This window comes from Cuculus canorus, chromosome 1 (assembly GCF_017976375.1).
Source record: "Cuculus canorus isolate bCucCan1 chromosome 1, bCucCan1.pri, whole genome shotgun sequence".
Taxonomy (NCBI): domain Eukaryota; kingdom Metazoa; phylum Chordata; class Aves; order Cuculiformes; family Cuculidae; genus Cuculus; species Cuculus canorus.
Genome location: NC_071401.1, coordinates 147,055,012 through 147,071,686, shown reverse-complemented (window position 1 = coordinate 147,071,686; position 16,675 = coordinate 147,055,012). Strand labels below are relative to the sequence as shown.

The 16,675-nt window shown below is 45.1% G+C and overlaps 2 protein-coding genes across 4 annotated transcripts in view; one reads left to right on the top strand and one right to left on the bottom strand.

Moving 5' to 3' along the window:
- Window positions 1–5,884, bottom strand: part of SLC41A2 (solute carrier family 41 member 2) — a 59,211-nt gene extending 53,327 nt beyond the window's left edge. The window contains exon 1 of the mRNA XM_009561982.2: window positions 5,518–5,884. The gene's annotated coding sequence lies outside the window, so the exon portion shown is untranslated. The remainder of the gene's footprint in view (window positions 1–5,517) is intronic.
- A 4,106-nt stretch (window positions 5,885–9,990) lies between these two features.
- On the top strand, window positions 9,991–16,592 carry NOPCHAP1 (NOP protein chaperone 1). Of its 3 annotated transcripts, none has more exons than XM_054088099.1 (4): window positions 9,991–10,065; window positions 11,683–11,769; window positions 13,403–13,539; window positions 15,953–16,592. In XM_054088099.1, exons 1-4 carry the CDS (start codon window positions 10,005–10,007, stop codon window positions 16,133–16,135), a joined length of 468 nt encoding a protein of 155 aa, XP_053944074.1. In that variant the 5' UTR covers window positions 9,991–10,004; the 3' UTR covers window positions 16,136–16,592. The 3 variants fall into 3 exon arrangements, with proteins under 3 accessions (XP_053944074.1, XP_053944083.1, XP_053944066.1); XM_054088108.1 differs by lacking the exon at window positions 9,991–10,065 and adding an exon at window positions 10,141–10,382; XM_054088091.1 differs by lacking the exon at window positions 9,991–10,065 and adding an exon at window positions 10,397–10,640.
- The last annotated feature ends 83 nt before the right edge of the window (window positions 16,593–16,675 follow it).

The window sequence follows — 16,675 nt, the reverse complement described above, 5'->3', positions numbered from 1 at the left end:
AAAAGATACAGCCAGCTAAGTAAGCAAGCTCTACTCAAGTAACACGTGAGAAAAAGGAAGTAAAAATCTCAAAAATCCCACCTCCAGTTTCTGTAGAAAGAGCGAGTAAGTGAATCTGCTTTCTTGCTATACAATCCAGAGGATACAGAGAATGGTGAAGTACCAAAAAAGAAAAGAAGCAGCCTCAGATTTATCCTACCTGGCATACTATATATGAAATGAAAGGACACATTGTTTTTGTCCCTACAAGTAAACAAAGTAATGAGCTATGCCCAGATTATGAATATAATAATTTCCACATCTTTATTGTTTTCTAAGCACCTACTTTTAATAGTTTCTTCTTTTCCTTTATACGTTTTATAACACATAACAATTATTGTGTATTATTCAACTCTCTTTCTCAGTCCTACAAGCATACACAAAAGGAAATACAGCCTGAAAAGTGAGACACTTAGCAATTCAATGGATAACAACCAGTTTTTCCCCATTTGAGTTAACAAAATCAATGCAAACAGCAATTAAAAAAAAATACACATAGAGACAGTATATATGATGTTGAAAATGGACAGATAGAAGCAGCTGATATGGAAAATAGGACCATGAGCAGGAAGAAATGGTGACTTTTGCAAATGGATAGATGCTTCAGAAAAAACTCAGTTATTTCAGCTATGAAACTGAACATCTGATGATCATCACATTTTTCCATCCTTCACCTTTAGTTGGCTTGATTGGTCTTGATTCATCAGAGGAAGACGAAGATGACAAGGAAAATCTAACTGTTCAGGAAGAGGCAGCAAGAACACTCTTCGTTACTACACAAACAAATCGCCAACATTGCTTCAGACGCACTCATGACTCAATTCTCAAGAGCATATGAAGGAGATATTTCTCCCATACTTTCCTAAGATTTAAAGAACATCCAGCTCTAACAGGATTAAGAGACTGGATTCCACAGTTAAATTGGACCATTTAGTGATTAGACTGCTTATAATTTGTTCAAAGTGTTAAAAGAATTAGTAATTATATCACTCTGCTTTTTTAAGTACCTTCAAAAAGGGGAAGGGGAAAGAATGATGAATGATCAAGTATGAAAGTTTTGTAGAGCAAACATTATGATAGGCTAAGACAAATATTTATCAAAGTCTAAGTCTAGAAAACTAATTTGTTTCAGCGCTCAGTTAATAAAACCAAAAGGTAACACTTATCTAAATAATACTGAGGGCTTTCAGAGGATCTAAATCTAATCACATCATAGTCAAACCCCATTTTTCCTAAAAGCTGTACAAATTTTTTTTACAGGTAATCTTTTAAAGCAAGAATAACCTCTACATTGCACTTCTAAGTAGTCTACAATGAAACACAATAGTTTAAATGTGCCTGCCTGAGAAACACTTCTCAGTACAAGAACAACCCTCAGAAAGGGATATTCAGGAAAGCAGTATGAAACATTAATGAATTACTGAGCTTTAATGTTTTGCCATAATAAGCAAAGATGAAGCTGTATTTTTTTCTGCCTTCACAGATGAAACTAGTCTCTTCTTAGGAAAGGATGAGAGGTAGTGGGTGCAAACTGAAACACAGGAAATTCCATTTAAACTTAAGAAAAAGCTTTGGCTTACAATGAGGGTGGTTGAGCACTGGTTCAAACAGGTTATGGACTCTCCATTCTTGGTGATATTTGAAACACAACTAGGCATGGCCTTAAGCAACCTGCTCTACTTGACCCTGCACTAAGGAGAGGTGATTGACTAGACCATTTCCTGAGATCCTTTCTGACCTCAGCAATCCTGAGATTTGGTTAAGTTTTGAACGCAAGGTTTGAGGGGACTTTCTTTACGTTCAGAAGAGCTTTTACAAAGGTGATACAGGGATCTGCAAGGTCTCTTCTCCAGTATTGTGTCTGGCATACATGGAAGTGCCCAGTATTGCACTGACATCCTTATCATAGCTCTCCCTACTCACCTAGTGAACTTATCAGCAGAAAGCGAAAGCTACGTCATATCACCTCAGCATGTATAGACAGCAAACAAAGATTTTGGTATTCTGTATTATCATTAACCATAGAATCCGGAATCCCAGATGGTGTGCTGGGCTAAAATGATTTATACCAGATACGTAACGTTTTATATTAAAGAAATTTTGGAAATTTTAATATTTGGAAAACAAAACATGCTGAAAATCAACAAATGTTGCATGCAAAGCTGATACAATTTCTTAAATATTGTGCAGTAAACTGGTCAACATGGTGTTTATTGCATAGCAGTTGTAGGTTAAACCAATATTAAAAGAAACAAAAGAAAAAATAATGAGAGGAAAAAAAAAATTAAAGAACCTCCAATGTCTTCTTGAATATAAGACACTGAAAGAGCTGCCAGCCTCAGGCTCTGTTTTCAGACAAGTTTGAGACTGCTGCATTCCACTTCGTGAACATGGCAGCTTTCTATTTTGGCCCCAAGGAAAAGAAAAGCAGCTGTCGGAAAAAGGTTTGGTTTGCTTCTGCACTTTCAAGGCAACTCAATTAGAAGAGACCAAAACAAGAGCCAGAAACAAGGTAGTAAGGCTGTGAAATGTGGTCAGGTTGTAAAATCACCCAAATGGAATATCAACACAAAAAATACCAAGCAAATCACATCCAAGCTACCAAAAGCATGTGGGAAAGTTACAGAGATGAGAGATGCTGTGGTCCTATAGATTAAGTAACCAATAGGCACTTACTACAATAAGTCTTAACTGTACTATTTGGGATCCTGATTCCAGATTTCTACTGTCATAACCAAGGACGGATGAATTGCTTATTAACTCAGGCACTAGGATACAGACTCACATTGTTTTTTGTGGATAATATCCTAAGGTATTTGAAAAGAAAATTATACACTGTTGTTTTTCCTTCTGAAAAAGAAGTCAGATTGCAGTATTTACAGCTCCAGTTTCATAATCTCTTTAAGGCAGTAAATGTAGGGAATGCTGCCAAAACAGGTCTTCCCACCTGCTCTCATCTTTTTACCAGCATTACTGAACTGGTAAAGTGAGGATAACTTAGAATGTCTATTAAAGCCTGCTAGTACTCTACCTAGGAAAGACACATGAGCAGACTTTTTTGAGATATTTATGTTTTGTTTCTGACATTAAGACTAAGCAATCATTTAGCTTTATGTGTTCCATTTATCAGAGCTTGGCTAATGTAATGTTGTCTATAATCCAGGATCAACTGTGAGTGAAGAAGACACACAATTGCACTCCAGGACAGTGGTGAATCATGGAATTATAATATTCACTGAAATTGAAGAAAGAGACACAGCTACAACTTGAACTTAATTGAAAATTAATAACAGGAACACCACAAAGGCCTGGAACACCTCCCCTGTGAAGAGAGGCAGAGAGAGTTGTGATTGCTCAATCTTGAGGAAGAGAAGACTCCAAGGAGACCTTATTGTGGCCTTTCAGTATTTAAAGGGGCTTATAAGAAAGATGGGGAAAAACTTTTTAGCAGGGCCTGTACCAGTAGGATGAGGACTAATGGCTTTAAACTCAAAGAGAAGTTTAGACTAGATACTAGGAAGAAGGGTGGTGAAGCACTGGAACAAGTTGCCCAGAGAGGTTCTGGATGCTCCACCCCTGGAGACATTCAAGGTCAGGTTGGATGGGGCTCTGAGCAACCTGATCTGTCCCTGATGTCCCTGTTCACTGCAGAGGGGGTGGACTAGATGACCTTCACGGTCCCTTCCAATCCAAACCATTCTATGATTTTATGACAGAGTAGAAAGTAAAGTAGAGTAAATCACAAAAAGCTCCTACGTTTTGGCAGAAAAGCATGGAAAGATCATAAATGTACAACCAGATGTTCATTACAATGCTTGAAAGCACAATATATCTTTGAAATCTGTATCTGTGCTGTTCTGGTACAGGTTCCATGCTTGATCTAGCACTGCATCTGTGGTGGCAAATTCTGGCTTATTTTTATAGGTGCAAATGTAGGAACAGAAATGCAAGCACCAACAGACGTACTGAGTGTCAAGGAATAAGGGCCACTGGAAATGCTGAGCAGATCTTATGCCTGCACAGCAAAACTGAAGAAAAGGTTCATTGTGCCAGCTACCTGGAGCAGTGCAGAATTACGCCTACATGATGACAAGACCTGCAGGGGTTTGAGGGGCATGGGGCACCAGGGCTGCAGGGGTCTGAGGAGTGCAGAGTGCTGGAGCTGCAGGAGTTTGCGAGGTGCAGGGTACCAGGGCTGCAGCAGTCTGAGGGCACAGGGTACTGGTGCTGTAGGGGTTTGAGGGGTGTGGGGCACGGGAGCTGTAGGGGTCTGAGGGGCACAGGGCACTGGAGCTGCGAGGACTGAGTGGTGCAGGGCACTGAGGCTGCGGGGATTGAGGGGTGCAGGGTACTGGAGCTGAGGGGATTGAGGGGCACAGGGTACTTGGGGCCGTGGGGGTCTGAGGATGCAGGCCACAGGGGCTGTGTGGTCTGAGGGGTGCAGGGCACCGGAGCTGCAGAGACTGAGGGGCACAGGGCACCAGACCTGTGGGATCTGAGGGGTGAGGGGCATCAGAGACGCAGGGACTGAGGGATGCGGGCCACGGGAGCTGTGGGAGTCTGAGGGATGTGGGCCACCAGAGCTGTGGGGATTGAGGGGTGCAGAGTACTGAAGCTGCAGGGTTTGAGGGGTGCAGGGCACCAGGGCTGTGGCGCTCTGAGGAGTGCAGGGTATTGGAGCTGAGGGGATCGAGGGGCACAGGGCGCTGGAGCTGTGGGGATCTGAGGGGTGCAGGTTACTGAAGCTGCGGGGATTGAGGGGCACACGGCATGGGGGCTGCGGGGATTGAGGGGTGCAGGGCACCAGAGCTGTGGGGTCTGTGGGGTGCAAGGCATGGGGGCTGCGGGGGTTTAGGGGGCACTGGATAGCAGGGCTGGGGGGGATTGAGGGGTACGGGGCACCAGTGCTATGGTGCTTACAGCGGTGCAGGGTACCGGGACTGTGGGGGTCTGAGGGGTGCGGGGTACCAGGACTGCGAGGCTTTAAGGGTCGTGGGGCACCGGGGCTGCGGGCAGCTCTTACGCCCTTCAGCATCCTCGGGCGGGCACCAGGACCCCCGGGTGGGTACCAGCATCCCCGGGCGCGTACCGCCATCTCCGGGCGGGTACCACCATCATCTCCGGGAGGGTTCCAGGACCCCCAGGCGGGCCGGGACCGGCTGCGAGGCGCGGCCTGCGGCTGTTCGGAGGGTGCGGAGCGGGGGCTGCGGGGCCAGGGGGGCCGCAGTGCCCCCAGCGCGGGGAGTGGGCGCGGGGCGAGCCTCCCCGCAAGGCACCCGCGGGGCGCGGGAGGAGGAAGGCCGATGCCCCGCAGCCCTCCCGCACCCCCGGCATCGCTCCCGGACGGCTCGTCGCCCGCGGAGCAGCCTTCGGGAAACTTTCCCGCACGCCGCTTCCCGCAGCCTCCCCTCTCCCCGCAGCGGCAGGGTCGTTCCCCCCATCCCTTCCCCATCCCTTCGGGACGCGCCTTCCCCTTACCCGGGCGAGGGCGACGCCGCCACCTGCAGCCCGGCGTCCCGCTCCATCGCGGCGGCGGGGACGAAGCAGCCCGGCGGCGCTGACAGCTGCGGGGCGATAGGTGAGCGTCGCCGCCGCCACTGAGCAGGCGCGGGAGCGGCCGGGGGGGCGGGCGGCCCCCGCGATGATGTGGCCGGGGATGCGCAGCAGCCGCCGCCTCTCGGAGGCAGAGACCGCCGAGAACGGGAGATCGCCCGGTGCGACCCCCCCGGGCGAGCTGTTACCCCGCCCCGGAGGGGACAGCGCGGGGACCCGCGGGATCTCCCTTCCCGCTGCGCTTTCCCGGCTCCCCCGGGCGGCGCCGAGGATGCTCCGGGAAGACAAAGAAAGGGCTGGGAAGCGGGGGTGCCTTCGCTTCCAGCCGCAGAAACTCTCTTGGCAGCGAAGCGCACGAGTCAGCATTTTGAATTGACTCCAGAATGTCAGCTACGAGGGCATTTTAGTTCTTTTTCTGACGCTTGGCTAAAAATAGCTTGCTGGGGAATCCAGGGTTTTGGGGTTTTTTTGTTCGGCTCAGTTGGAATATTCTTGTTCTTGCCCTGCTAGACTGTACACCCTCCACACAGCAGCGAGGGCTTAAATAAATGTACATCCACGAGTCACTCCCTTGGGATCGGCTGCCTGTGTCAACTAAACACAGAGTCAAGGCCTCAGTGCGCCCTGCCCTGTTAATCCATCCTCAAAACATTTGTTATATGGGAGAGCTGGGGAGCGGCTCTTTATCAGGGAGCGCAGGGACAGGACGAGGCGTAGCGAGAGAGTTGGGGTTGTTCAGCCTGTTGAAGGGAAGGCTCAGAGAAGACCTTATAGTGACTTTCCAGTACCTGAAAGGAGTTACAAGAAAGCTGAAGACGGGACTATCCATAAGGGCTTGTGGTGATAGGATGAGGGGGAATGGGTATAAACTGGAGAGGGGCAGATTTAGGCCTGATACAAGGAAGAATTTCTACACTGTGAGAGTGGTGAGGCACTGGCACAGGCTGCCCAGGGAAGCTGTGGCTGCCCCATCCCTGGAGGTGTTCAAGGCCAGGTTGGATGGGGCCTTAAGCAGCCTAATCCAGTGGGAGGTGTCCCTGCCCATGACAGGGTGGTTGGAACTGGATGATCTTTAAAGTCCCTTCCAGCCCAAACCATTCTATGATTATATGATTCTATCATTCTATGATTCTATCAATACATTAAAATAACTAAGCTAGCTAAATGTATGCATTTATTATAATTACTAGCATTGTTCCTCATTTGTTGCTTGACTCTTCGAAGTAGTGAGGATGCCTTAAGTGGAAGGGAAGAAACAGGAAGAAAAGAAAACAAAGTCTACAGCATCTTTTTTTTCCTTCCCAAAGACAGAACAAAAGACAGCATGGGCAAGTCACCAAGTGTATGCCGTAAATTGGAGCTAGCTGCTGTGGGTATGTGTGGAAAAGCAGAAACTTAAGCACAGGAGAATGGGTTTGCAGGACCAGGGCCAAAACAATCTGTACTCCAATTGTGCAATATACAGCATCATCTTGAACTCTGTGTCAATACTGCATTAACTGAATGAAGAAACGCAAACCTCAGAGCTATTAATTCAGTAGTGGATGCTGTCTCAAGCCTGAATTTATTGGGAATTTGGGCTAGGTAGGTGCTGCTATCCCACTACCCAAGTAGCAACCACATATATCCTTGCCCTGTGCATGCTCACACTGTGCAGTGTGGATGCATAGTTGGGCCACCTTGCAAATCAGATAAAGATCGCGTCTGCCTCTTGCCAACAGGTTAGACTGTAAACCTGAGGTCTGGGAATAGCACCTGAGGGTGCTATTTCTGGCTTTTCTAATTGCTTGTCTGGTGATCTTGGGCAATAATTCTCATCACTCCCTATTACAGGTTCCTTGACAGCATAATACTCCTCCTTTCACTGAAATCATGTAATAACCGTGGATGAAATACATTATTTGAGGTTCACGCACTATTATTTTGGGCTGAGTGCAAATTCAGAACTTTCGTGGAAAAAAAAACCTTCAATTCAGCCCCCAAGTTTTTTTGTTCATTAAAACTAGCAATAGGATTTTTTTCTGTGAAACCTAAATTCTAGATCACAGTTGAGCAGAAAGGTGCAAATAAGGCAGCAAACTCAATGGGATGCACCTGGTGCTGCAGGTGGCCTGGAAAGTGGTGGAGGATGCTTGCTTGGGCCAATCTCTCAGTAAAAAAAGCAGTGCAGTCTCTTCCTTGAGACCCTGTGGAATGTTTGCTTCTTACTCCTTCATTAATTCTGAGATCTGGGTTGTTTTTTCTTGTGTTCTTTGCAATGAGGGCATATAAACACTGCTTAGCTGATTCCTACTTACTCTCTTTTTGGTTTGAACTTCCTATCTCATTTCTTATGAAGCATTCAGTCCTCTTTTTACAGTTTTCACCTTGTCTAGATTATAAACAGGTAGGGACAGAAACCACAGAACAAATCTTGAATAACAGGTTGGCCAGAGTCAGCTGAACTTGAGGGCGGGATAAGTTTCTTTTTCAAAAGGTAATTAAAATTCCCTCAAGGCCTGAAATTTAATTTTGGGTGCATTTGTCAAATTCTGTCAGTGAAAATGGGACAGTTCTCATAGGAAGAGCAGCTGCCGGCAGGCGTTCAAGCAATGTTACCTGCTTGCAGCTTAGTTCTGTTCTTTCATTTCTTTCCCAAGTGACCGGATGGACTTTTCATGCCAAATTGTTTCATAAAGGTTTTAACTCTCCCCCCCCCCCCCTTTTTTTCCCTTTCCTTTGTAAATTAAATTATTTTCCTTTCTTCATTGTTAACCCTCTTTTTACCAGCACCGTTTGTGCTGATTCATCCACGGTTAACCCTGGGTTTACTGGCACCATTTGTGTTGATTAACCCTAGGTTAACCTGGGTTTACCAGAAGCGTCTCTGCCAGTTAACCTCAGGTTAACCCTGGGTTTACTGGCACAGTTTGTGCTGCTTAACCCCAGGTTAACCCTGGGTTTACTGGCACTGTTTGTGCCATTTCACCCAGGTTAACCCTACATTTACTGGCACCATTTGTGCTGGTTAACCCTCAGTTTACCAGCAGTGTTTGTACCTCCTAACCCCAGGTTAACCTTAGGTTTACGGGCAATGTTTGCACCCGTTAACACCAGGTGGAGCTCAAGTTAACCCTGGGTTTACCTGCACAATTTTTGCTGATTAACCCCAGGTTAACCTGGGTTCACTGGCAACCTTTGTGCCAGTTAAGCTCAGGTTAGTTCCAGGTTTACTTGCACCATTTGTGCAGGTTTACCCACAACATTTGTGGCAGTTAAGGCCAGGTTAAGCCCAGGTTAACCCTGGGTTTACTAGAACCATTTGTGCTGATTAACCCTGGGTTTACCAGCAGTGTTTGTACCTGTTAACCCTAGGTTAACCCTGGGTTTACTGGCAACATCTGTGCCAGTTAGCCACAGGTTAACCCTGGGTTAGCCTGGTTTTACCAGAATCGTTTGTGCCAGTTAACCCTGGGTTTACCAGCAGTGTTTGTACCCGTTAACCCCAGGTTAACCTCAGGCTTACTCACAAGATTTGTGGCATTTAAGCCCAGGTTAACGCTGGGTTTACCAGAACCATTTGTGCCAGTTAACCCTGGGTTTACCAGTAGTGTTTGTGCCAGGTTAATCCCAGGCTTACTGGTACCATTTGTGCTAGTTAACCCTAGGTTTACCAGCAGTGTTTACACCCCTTCACCCCAGTTTGATCCCAGATTCCCTGGCACCGTTAGTGCCAGTTAACCTCAGCTTACCTCTGAGTTTATCAGAACCATTTGTGCTGGTTAACCCAGAGTTTACCAGCAGTGTTTGTACCCGTTATCCCTGGGTTTACCAGAAACATTTGTGCTGGTGCATCCCAGGTTAACCTGGGTTTACCTGTAGTTTTTGCTGATTAACTCCAGGTTAACCTGGGTTTACTGGCCACATTTGTGCTGCTAAATCCGGGTTTACCAGCAGTGTTTGCACCTGTTAACCCCAGGTTAAGCCAAGGTTAACCCTGGGTTTACTGGCACGGTTTGTGCTGATTAAGCCTGGGTTTACCAGCAGTGTTTGTACCTGTTAACCCTGGGTTTACCAGAAACATCTGTGCTGGCTCATCTCAGGTTAACCTGGATTTACCTGCACAGTTTTTGCTGATTAACCCCAGGTTAACCTGGGTTTAATGGCAACATTTGTCCCAGTTAATCCCAGGTTTACTGGAATGATTTGTGCTGGTAAATCCGAGTTTACCAGCAGTGTTTGCACCCCTTCACCCCCGTTCGACCCCGGGTTCCCCGGCACCGCTCGTGCCCGTAAAGCCCCGTTTCACCCCGGGTTCGCTCCGCCCCCCGCGGGCTCTGCCCAGCACCGCCCCCGCGCTGCCGCGGCTCCTCCAGCCCCACAGGGGGCGCCCGTCCCCCCTCCCCCCCCCCCCCCCCACCCCCGGAGCGCGCATGGCGGGGCAGCGCGGCGAGGGCGCCTCCCGGGAGCTGTTGAGCGCGGGGCGCCGGGGAGGTGAGCGGAGGTGGGGTGGGGGGGAGCCGAGCGGGGCTCGGGGTGCAGCCTCTCCCCATCTCAAAGGGAAGGTCAGGCAGGGCTGGAGGCGGCTCTGAATTAGCGAGAGATTTGATTGTTGTGAAGTTCGTCGTAGCGTTAAAATTATCCTTGGAAAGTGATAGGATAGGCATAAGATTTATTGGAGGATTTATCCACGTGCGCATAAGTGGGAAATCTGTCCCAGCCTTTGTCTCGCTGCACACGGCTGATGGTGATCGCTCCTGGTGTCGCCCAGGCCTGATGAAGGACGCTTGCTTGCTAAAGCTCCAAAATGAGTATTATGGAGTTTATTTGCCATCATTTTCAATACAGGATGGGGGATGATGTGATGGAGAGCAGCCCTGCAGGGAAGGGCTTGCGGGTGCTGGTGGACACGAGCCGGCAATGTGCGCTCGCAGCCCAGAAGGCCAACAGTGTCCTGGGCTGCATCAAAAGCAGCGTGGCCAGCAGGGAGAGAGAGGGGATTCCGGCCCTCTACTCCTCCCCTGTGAGACCTCATCTGGGGTATTGTGTCCAGTTCTGGAATCCTCACCGTAAGAAGGATATGGAGCTGTTAGAACGGGTCCAGAGGAGAGCTGCAAAGATGATCAAGGGCTGGACAGGCTGAGAGAGTTGGGGTTTTTCAGCCTGGAGAAGGCTCAGAGGATATCTAGTAGCGACCTTTCAGCACCTGAAGGGGCTGCAGGAAAGCTGGGGAGAGACTGTTCACAAAGTCTTGTAGTGGTAGGACGAGGGGCAATGGATATAGACTGGAGAGGGGCAGATTTGGACTAGACATAAGGAGGAATTTCTTCACCATGAGGGTGGTGAGGCAGTGGCACAGGTTGCCCAGGGAAGCTGTGGCTGCCCCATCCTTGGAGGTGTTCAAGGCCAGGTTGGATGGCATCTTGGGCAGCCCGATCCAGTGGGAGGTGTCCCTGCCCATGGGAGAGGCTTTGGAACTGGATGATCTTTAAGGTCCCTTCCAAACCAGACTATTCTAAGACTCTATGATTTTTGGTATCGCTTTGGTGACCCAAGTGGGACTTGCTTTCAGGATTTCAGATCTGGGAGGCCATGGAGGGGTGAGCAGGGAGTGGGACGGGCAGACCGTTTTTCTGTGATAGCCCAGTATTCTTTCTTCCAAGCAATAGCAGATGATAATTACACAGAATTAGTTTGAGCACTGTGTGAACATTCCCATCCTTGTCATAGCCCAGTATCTGCAATTGAAGGGGCAGAGATGCTGAGGGGTACATTCCTGCTCAGTCCTTTTACTATCTGATTGTGACCTTGCTGAATTTATCTAATTCTGTGTTGAACCTGTGGAACCTTCTGTTTTTACAGCCTCTTGTGGTAGCAAGTTCTAGGCATTCATTACCTACTGCATACAGAAATACTGAGGTGAACACTCCAAACAAACATCAAGAAACGGTATCTGCAGGAAATCAGAGGGGAATTTCTGCAGGCACAGACAGCTGAATCCTCATATTTTCAGTCATCTTGTAGAAAGATGGAAAAGTAGCGGCAAGTTTCACATTTAAAATGTGGTTGTGGTTGACAGAGGTAAACCTTTAAATAATTGTTTATTTCCAGGGCTGGAAGAAACTTTGTTGATTACTTCGAAATGTAAGAGCCAGAAGGCCACAACTTTACAGACGGTTAGGATGCCAAGGAGTAACAGTAGGTATCACTTTGCTATTGGAACAGTCTCAGCAGGTAACATCTTTAGCATAACTTTATTGCCTTAGTGCTTTCCTTGCATTATATGAAGGGAGGAATTCTTGTGTTATGTTTCTACTGGTGCTAGGTACTGCGTTGCAGTTGCACATCCCACAGGTTGGTCATGTAACTGCTGCTGTTGCAAAACTACATTTTGTGATGCTTGGAGTTATAGCTGTTGTGTTTTAGTGACTCAGTTCTCCTTGTAGAAATACTTGTGCTCTCTACGTATAGTGAATTTGCTAGGTTGTATCTCTAGTCTTCATTTAATCATCTACTTTCAAATTGATGCAATTTATGAAGATCGCTTTCAGAACTTTATTTGTAATAAATGTACTGGCAAAATTATTAAGCGAGGTCATAGAAACATTCACTCATTACAAATTAATTTGAATACATTAAGAAAACTTTTTTATTTAGTTTAGTTATGTTCCTTCTTTCTTAGTCAAAGCTACATAGAGATTGCTAATATTCTCATTAGTATAACAGCATAAGAGGACATAGTGTAAAAGTTGTTATTCTTGAAGTAGTGTATCTTTTTTCTAGTTTTTCTCCTGGTGAAAATATACCAGAGTTCTTTAGTCTCAGATTGTTCTTTTCCAGTGTAGAGTGTTGCTTTTTTTCTGATCTGAACTTCTTATTTCTCTTCCTCAGTATTGAATATTTATTGTATAAAAGCATTTATTTTAAAAAGGAAGTCTGTCAAGTTGTGTTTTTATTTTGTGAGCTAAGCTTTAAAAATACCCCAATTTGTATTGTAATATCAAACTCTTTCTTGGATAAAATTCTTTACAAAGGTGACAGTGTTTTAGAGGTAGGTCATCCCTATTAGGCTCCTATGGACCTCACTCAGGATAGTACCTTTTACTTCACTGGATGAAAATCTCATACTCATCTGTATCTTTTGAACAAAGATTATTTGGAAAAACTCTGGAGGCAGGTGAAGATATTCACTTCCCCCATGGAAAAGAAATGGTTGACTTTCCTAGTGACAGTGATGACCTCAACATTGTTGGGAAGTCCCACTGAGCTTAGCAGGTTGTTTCTGTAGAGGATGAGTGCCTTAAACTTCAGCCTAAAGTGTCCCACCACCATGATTTCAGAGCTGCTTTTGATGATTATGTTCTACTTTCTTTTTTGTAATGTGACATCTGTGGCATCTGAGTTAGGGCTGGTTTTTCTGTCTTGAGACATTCAGTCTGTACTTTAATAGTGAGGAAAGGAGGACATAATTGTATCTTCAATGGAAATAATACTGGTGTGGAAGTTTCTCAAGATGGCACTTAGTATGTATTGAAAACCACAGAATTTACAAGTGAGTTTTCACCAGTCACATTTTGTTTTAAGAATCTAAATGGAACTGTTGAAGTGATTTCCCGCACCACGTGCTGATCTATAGATTCAATATCTTTTTGGTGTTTATGTGTTGGGAAATTGAATGCTGTAATAAACCCACCTATTAAAACATCTTAAATGTGGTAGAGAGCTGGAAATTAAAGTAGAAATGGAATATGTTTAAATGCTAAGATTCCGGAGATATAAATTAATGTGTGCCTGTTTGTATATATGCATGTGACAATTATTTCTTTTTCAGTTTTGGACCAAGTACAGAACTTTTTACCACAGATGGCTCATGCAAATGATGACCTAAGGAGAAAAATGGTAACAGCACCAGCTCATCAGTTTGATATTGAACATCTAGACAGTGCAACAGAGAAAGTTATAGAAATGGTAAATACTTCCTATATTTTTTTATTTTATGAAGTAACTTTAGAAGTGGTTAAAATACTTCTCCGATCTTAGAATGAGCTAATTTGATTATAGAATCATAGAATCATTAGGTTGAAAAATATGTTTGAGATCACCAACTCCAACCGTATCTGTCCACTACTAAATCATATCCCAAAGCACTTCATCTACCCGCCTTTTAAACACCTCCAGGGATGATGACTCAACCACCTCCCTGGGCAGCCTCTGCCAGTGCTTGATAACCCTTTCTGTGAAGAAATTTTCCCTAATGTCCAATCTAAACTTCCCCTGATGCAGCTTAAGGCCATTCCCTCTTGTCCTATAACCTGTCACTTGGGAGAAGAGACCAACACCCACCTTTCCATAACCTCCTTTTAGGTAGTTGTAGAGACTGATAAGGTCTCCCCTCAGCCTCCTCTTCTCTAGGCTAAACAACCCCAGTTCCCTCAGCCGCTCCTCGTAAGATTTGTTCTCCAGCCCCTTCTCCAGCTTCATCACTTTTCTCTGGACATGGTCCAGGACCTCAATGTCTTTCTTGTAGTGAGGGGCCCAAAGCTGAACATAGTATTCAAGGTGTGGCCTTAGCAGTGCAGAGAAAAGAGGGAGAATCACTTCCCCAAGCCTTTAGCACAGCATGGGGGTTTTGTGTCCCAAGTGCAGGACTCTGCACGTGGCCTTGTTAAACCTCAACCTATTGGTCTCAGGCCAGCGATCCTGCCTGTTCAGATCCCTCTGTAGAGCCTCCCTACCCTCCAGCAGATTGACGTTTCCTTCCAGTTTAGTGTTGTCCACAAACTTGCTAAAGGTGCACACTGAGCCCTGCGGACACCACTTGTGACCAGCCTCCATCTGGATTTAACTCCATTTACCACCGCTCTTTGGGTCTGACCATCCAACCAGTTTTTAACCCATCGGAGGGCACGCCTGTCCAGGCCAGTGGTAGCCGGTTTCTCAAGCAGGTTACTGTAAGAAACTGTCAAAGGCTTTACTAAAGTCCAGGTACACTACATCCACAGCCTTTCCCTCATTAATCAAGCTGGTCACCTTGTCAAAGAGGGTAATCAGGTTAGTTTGGCAGGATCTGCCTTTCTTAAACCAATGCTAAGTTGGCCTGATCACCTTATTGTCCTGTGTTTACTGTGAGATGGCACCCAAGATGACCTGCTCCATGACCCTCTCTGGAACTGAGGTCAGACTGAAAGGTCTGTGGTTTCCTGGATTCTCTCTCTGGCCCTTCTTGTAAATGGGTGTAACATCTGCCAGCCTCCAGTCAAATGGAACTTCCCCAGTCAGCCAGGAGTGCTGGTAGATGATGAAAAGAGGTTTGGCAAGCACCTCTGCCAGCTCCCTTAATACCCTTGAGGGTGAATCTCATCCAGCCCCATAGGCTTATGAATATCTAATTTGCCTAACAGGTCTCTAACCATTTTCTCTTGGATCAAGATAAAAGATAAAAGGCATAAATAAGGCAGTCTGGGGTTTAGTCTGTGAGCTGACAGAATAATTTACTGGCCTCTGGTTGGATTCAGAGTTCCTGTAGATTGTGTCCAGCCTACATGGAATAGGTTGTCCAGTGCTGGTATATGCTGAAGAATTGCAAATAAATAATAAGAAAACCAAACAGATCATGAAAATTCCTGATTGGATATGCTGAAGTGGAATAGGTAACTTTAAAAGACTTCATGTGATGTCTAAGAAGTGTCTTGGCTTTATAATAAACAAGCCAGGAGACCTCATGATTAAGTAGCGTAATGCTATTTGCATATCACAGAAGGAATGTATTTGCATCTTAAATTCCTGTATTTTGCTTTGTAGCATACAGGAAGTTTTTTGACGTATGGATTCTCAGTTTAAGACAGATGTTTTCAGAGGGAAAAACAGACCTCAAAAATCATGGCTTTGCATATGGAACGATCACTTTTGCTTCAAAAAATGTCCTGGTTGTTTAAGCTACTATTTTGCAGTGGTTGTAGTGCCATGAACACCACTAGGTTGTAAGATACAAACTGTATTAATAAATATATAAGCACACTTCTGTGTATATATCATGACCCCTTGTAGGCTAAATGGTTTCATTTGAATTCTTTGCTGAAAATTATGGTTTTGGTGCTTTTTGCAGACTGAGTTCAGCTATCTACTAATTTCTCTCTTTAATAGCGAGACAAGAATGGCCTTATATTTGCTTTAGGGCAGTGTAAATTACAATTTAAATATTTAGGAATCTGTTCATGAATGGTATTTGTCATAATCCAAGGAGAGCCCAAAAGTCTTTCTAATTGTGGTTTTCTTATGATGGTAGGCTGTTTCATGCGTTTGCTTTATGCTCTACTCAAATGATGGAATTGGTGTAGAAATGCATAATATGTTAACTATAAGGTGTTTTTTTTTTTTCCAGAATGTCGCAATAGTTGAACTGAGTGACTCTGATACAGATGAAGAGATACTAACTTCAGAAGATGACTCGGAATCTGAAGATGACTGTACAACCGATGAAGTGACAATAGACAACATTAAGTTTCCTAAGCAAAAGGAAGAAAAGGCCAAAATAGAAATTTTGGACAGCAAAGTGAATGAATAAATCCATTTTTATTTTACTTTCTAAACCCAAAACAAATCGTGTTTTATTACTTTGAAGACTTGGCCTTTAAAACTACCTTGTTGCCCAATATAGCATCCCTTAGGATCACATGAAATATTATGTTTTACATGGTGAAAAAGTGAGGATCCACTCATGACTGAAGCAAGCTGGATTTCTGAAGAATTAAGTATGGTTTTATTCATCAGGCAATATGGAAATCAACTTCATCATATGTTAGACTAAGAAAGCAGCTTGAATTTGGGGCGCTTGGACTAGTTAAGTTGAAATTCTTGTTATCTTGCTTAGTTGAAGAAGGATTTTTGGTATTGTGCTGGAAGTTTTTGCTTCAAGAGGAGGAAAGTTTTAACTAGGAAAAAACCTCTTTTTTAGATATTTCATGTCCTGTGAAGTTTTATGTATGATGCTTTTGATATTAAACATTACCTTAAGTGCGTTAGAGATATGTCTACATTGCATTCATGATAGTAACTGTGGAACACTAAAGAGGTGGCTGAGGTCATTTCAAGATGAGTTAGCATG

What these genes read in the sequence shown, in the direction of transcription:
- NOPCHAP1 (XM_054088091.1), top strand. Translation starts at nt 10,421, where the DNA reads ATGGGGGATGATGTGATGGAGAGCAGCCCTGCAGGGAAGGGCTTGCGG. An exon ending in CCAGTTCTGGAATCCTCACC is followed by an intron (nt 10,641 to 11,682) that starts GTAAGAAGGATA and finishes GTTTATTTCCAG; the next exon opens with GGCTGGAAGAAACTTTGTTG. An exon ending in TAGGATGCCAAGGAGTAACA is followed by an intron (nt 11,770 to 13,402) that starts GTAGGTATCACT and finishes TTTCTTTTTCAG; the next exon opens with TTTTGGACCAAGTACAGAAC.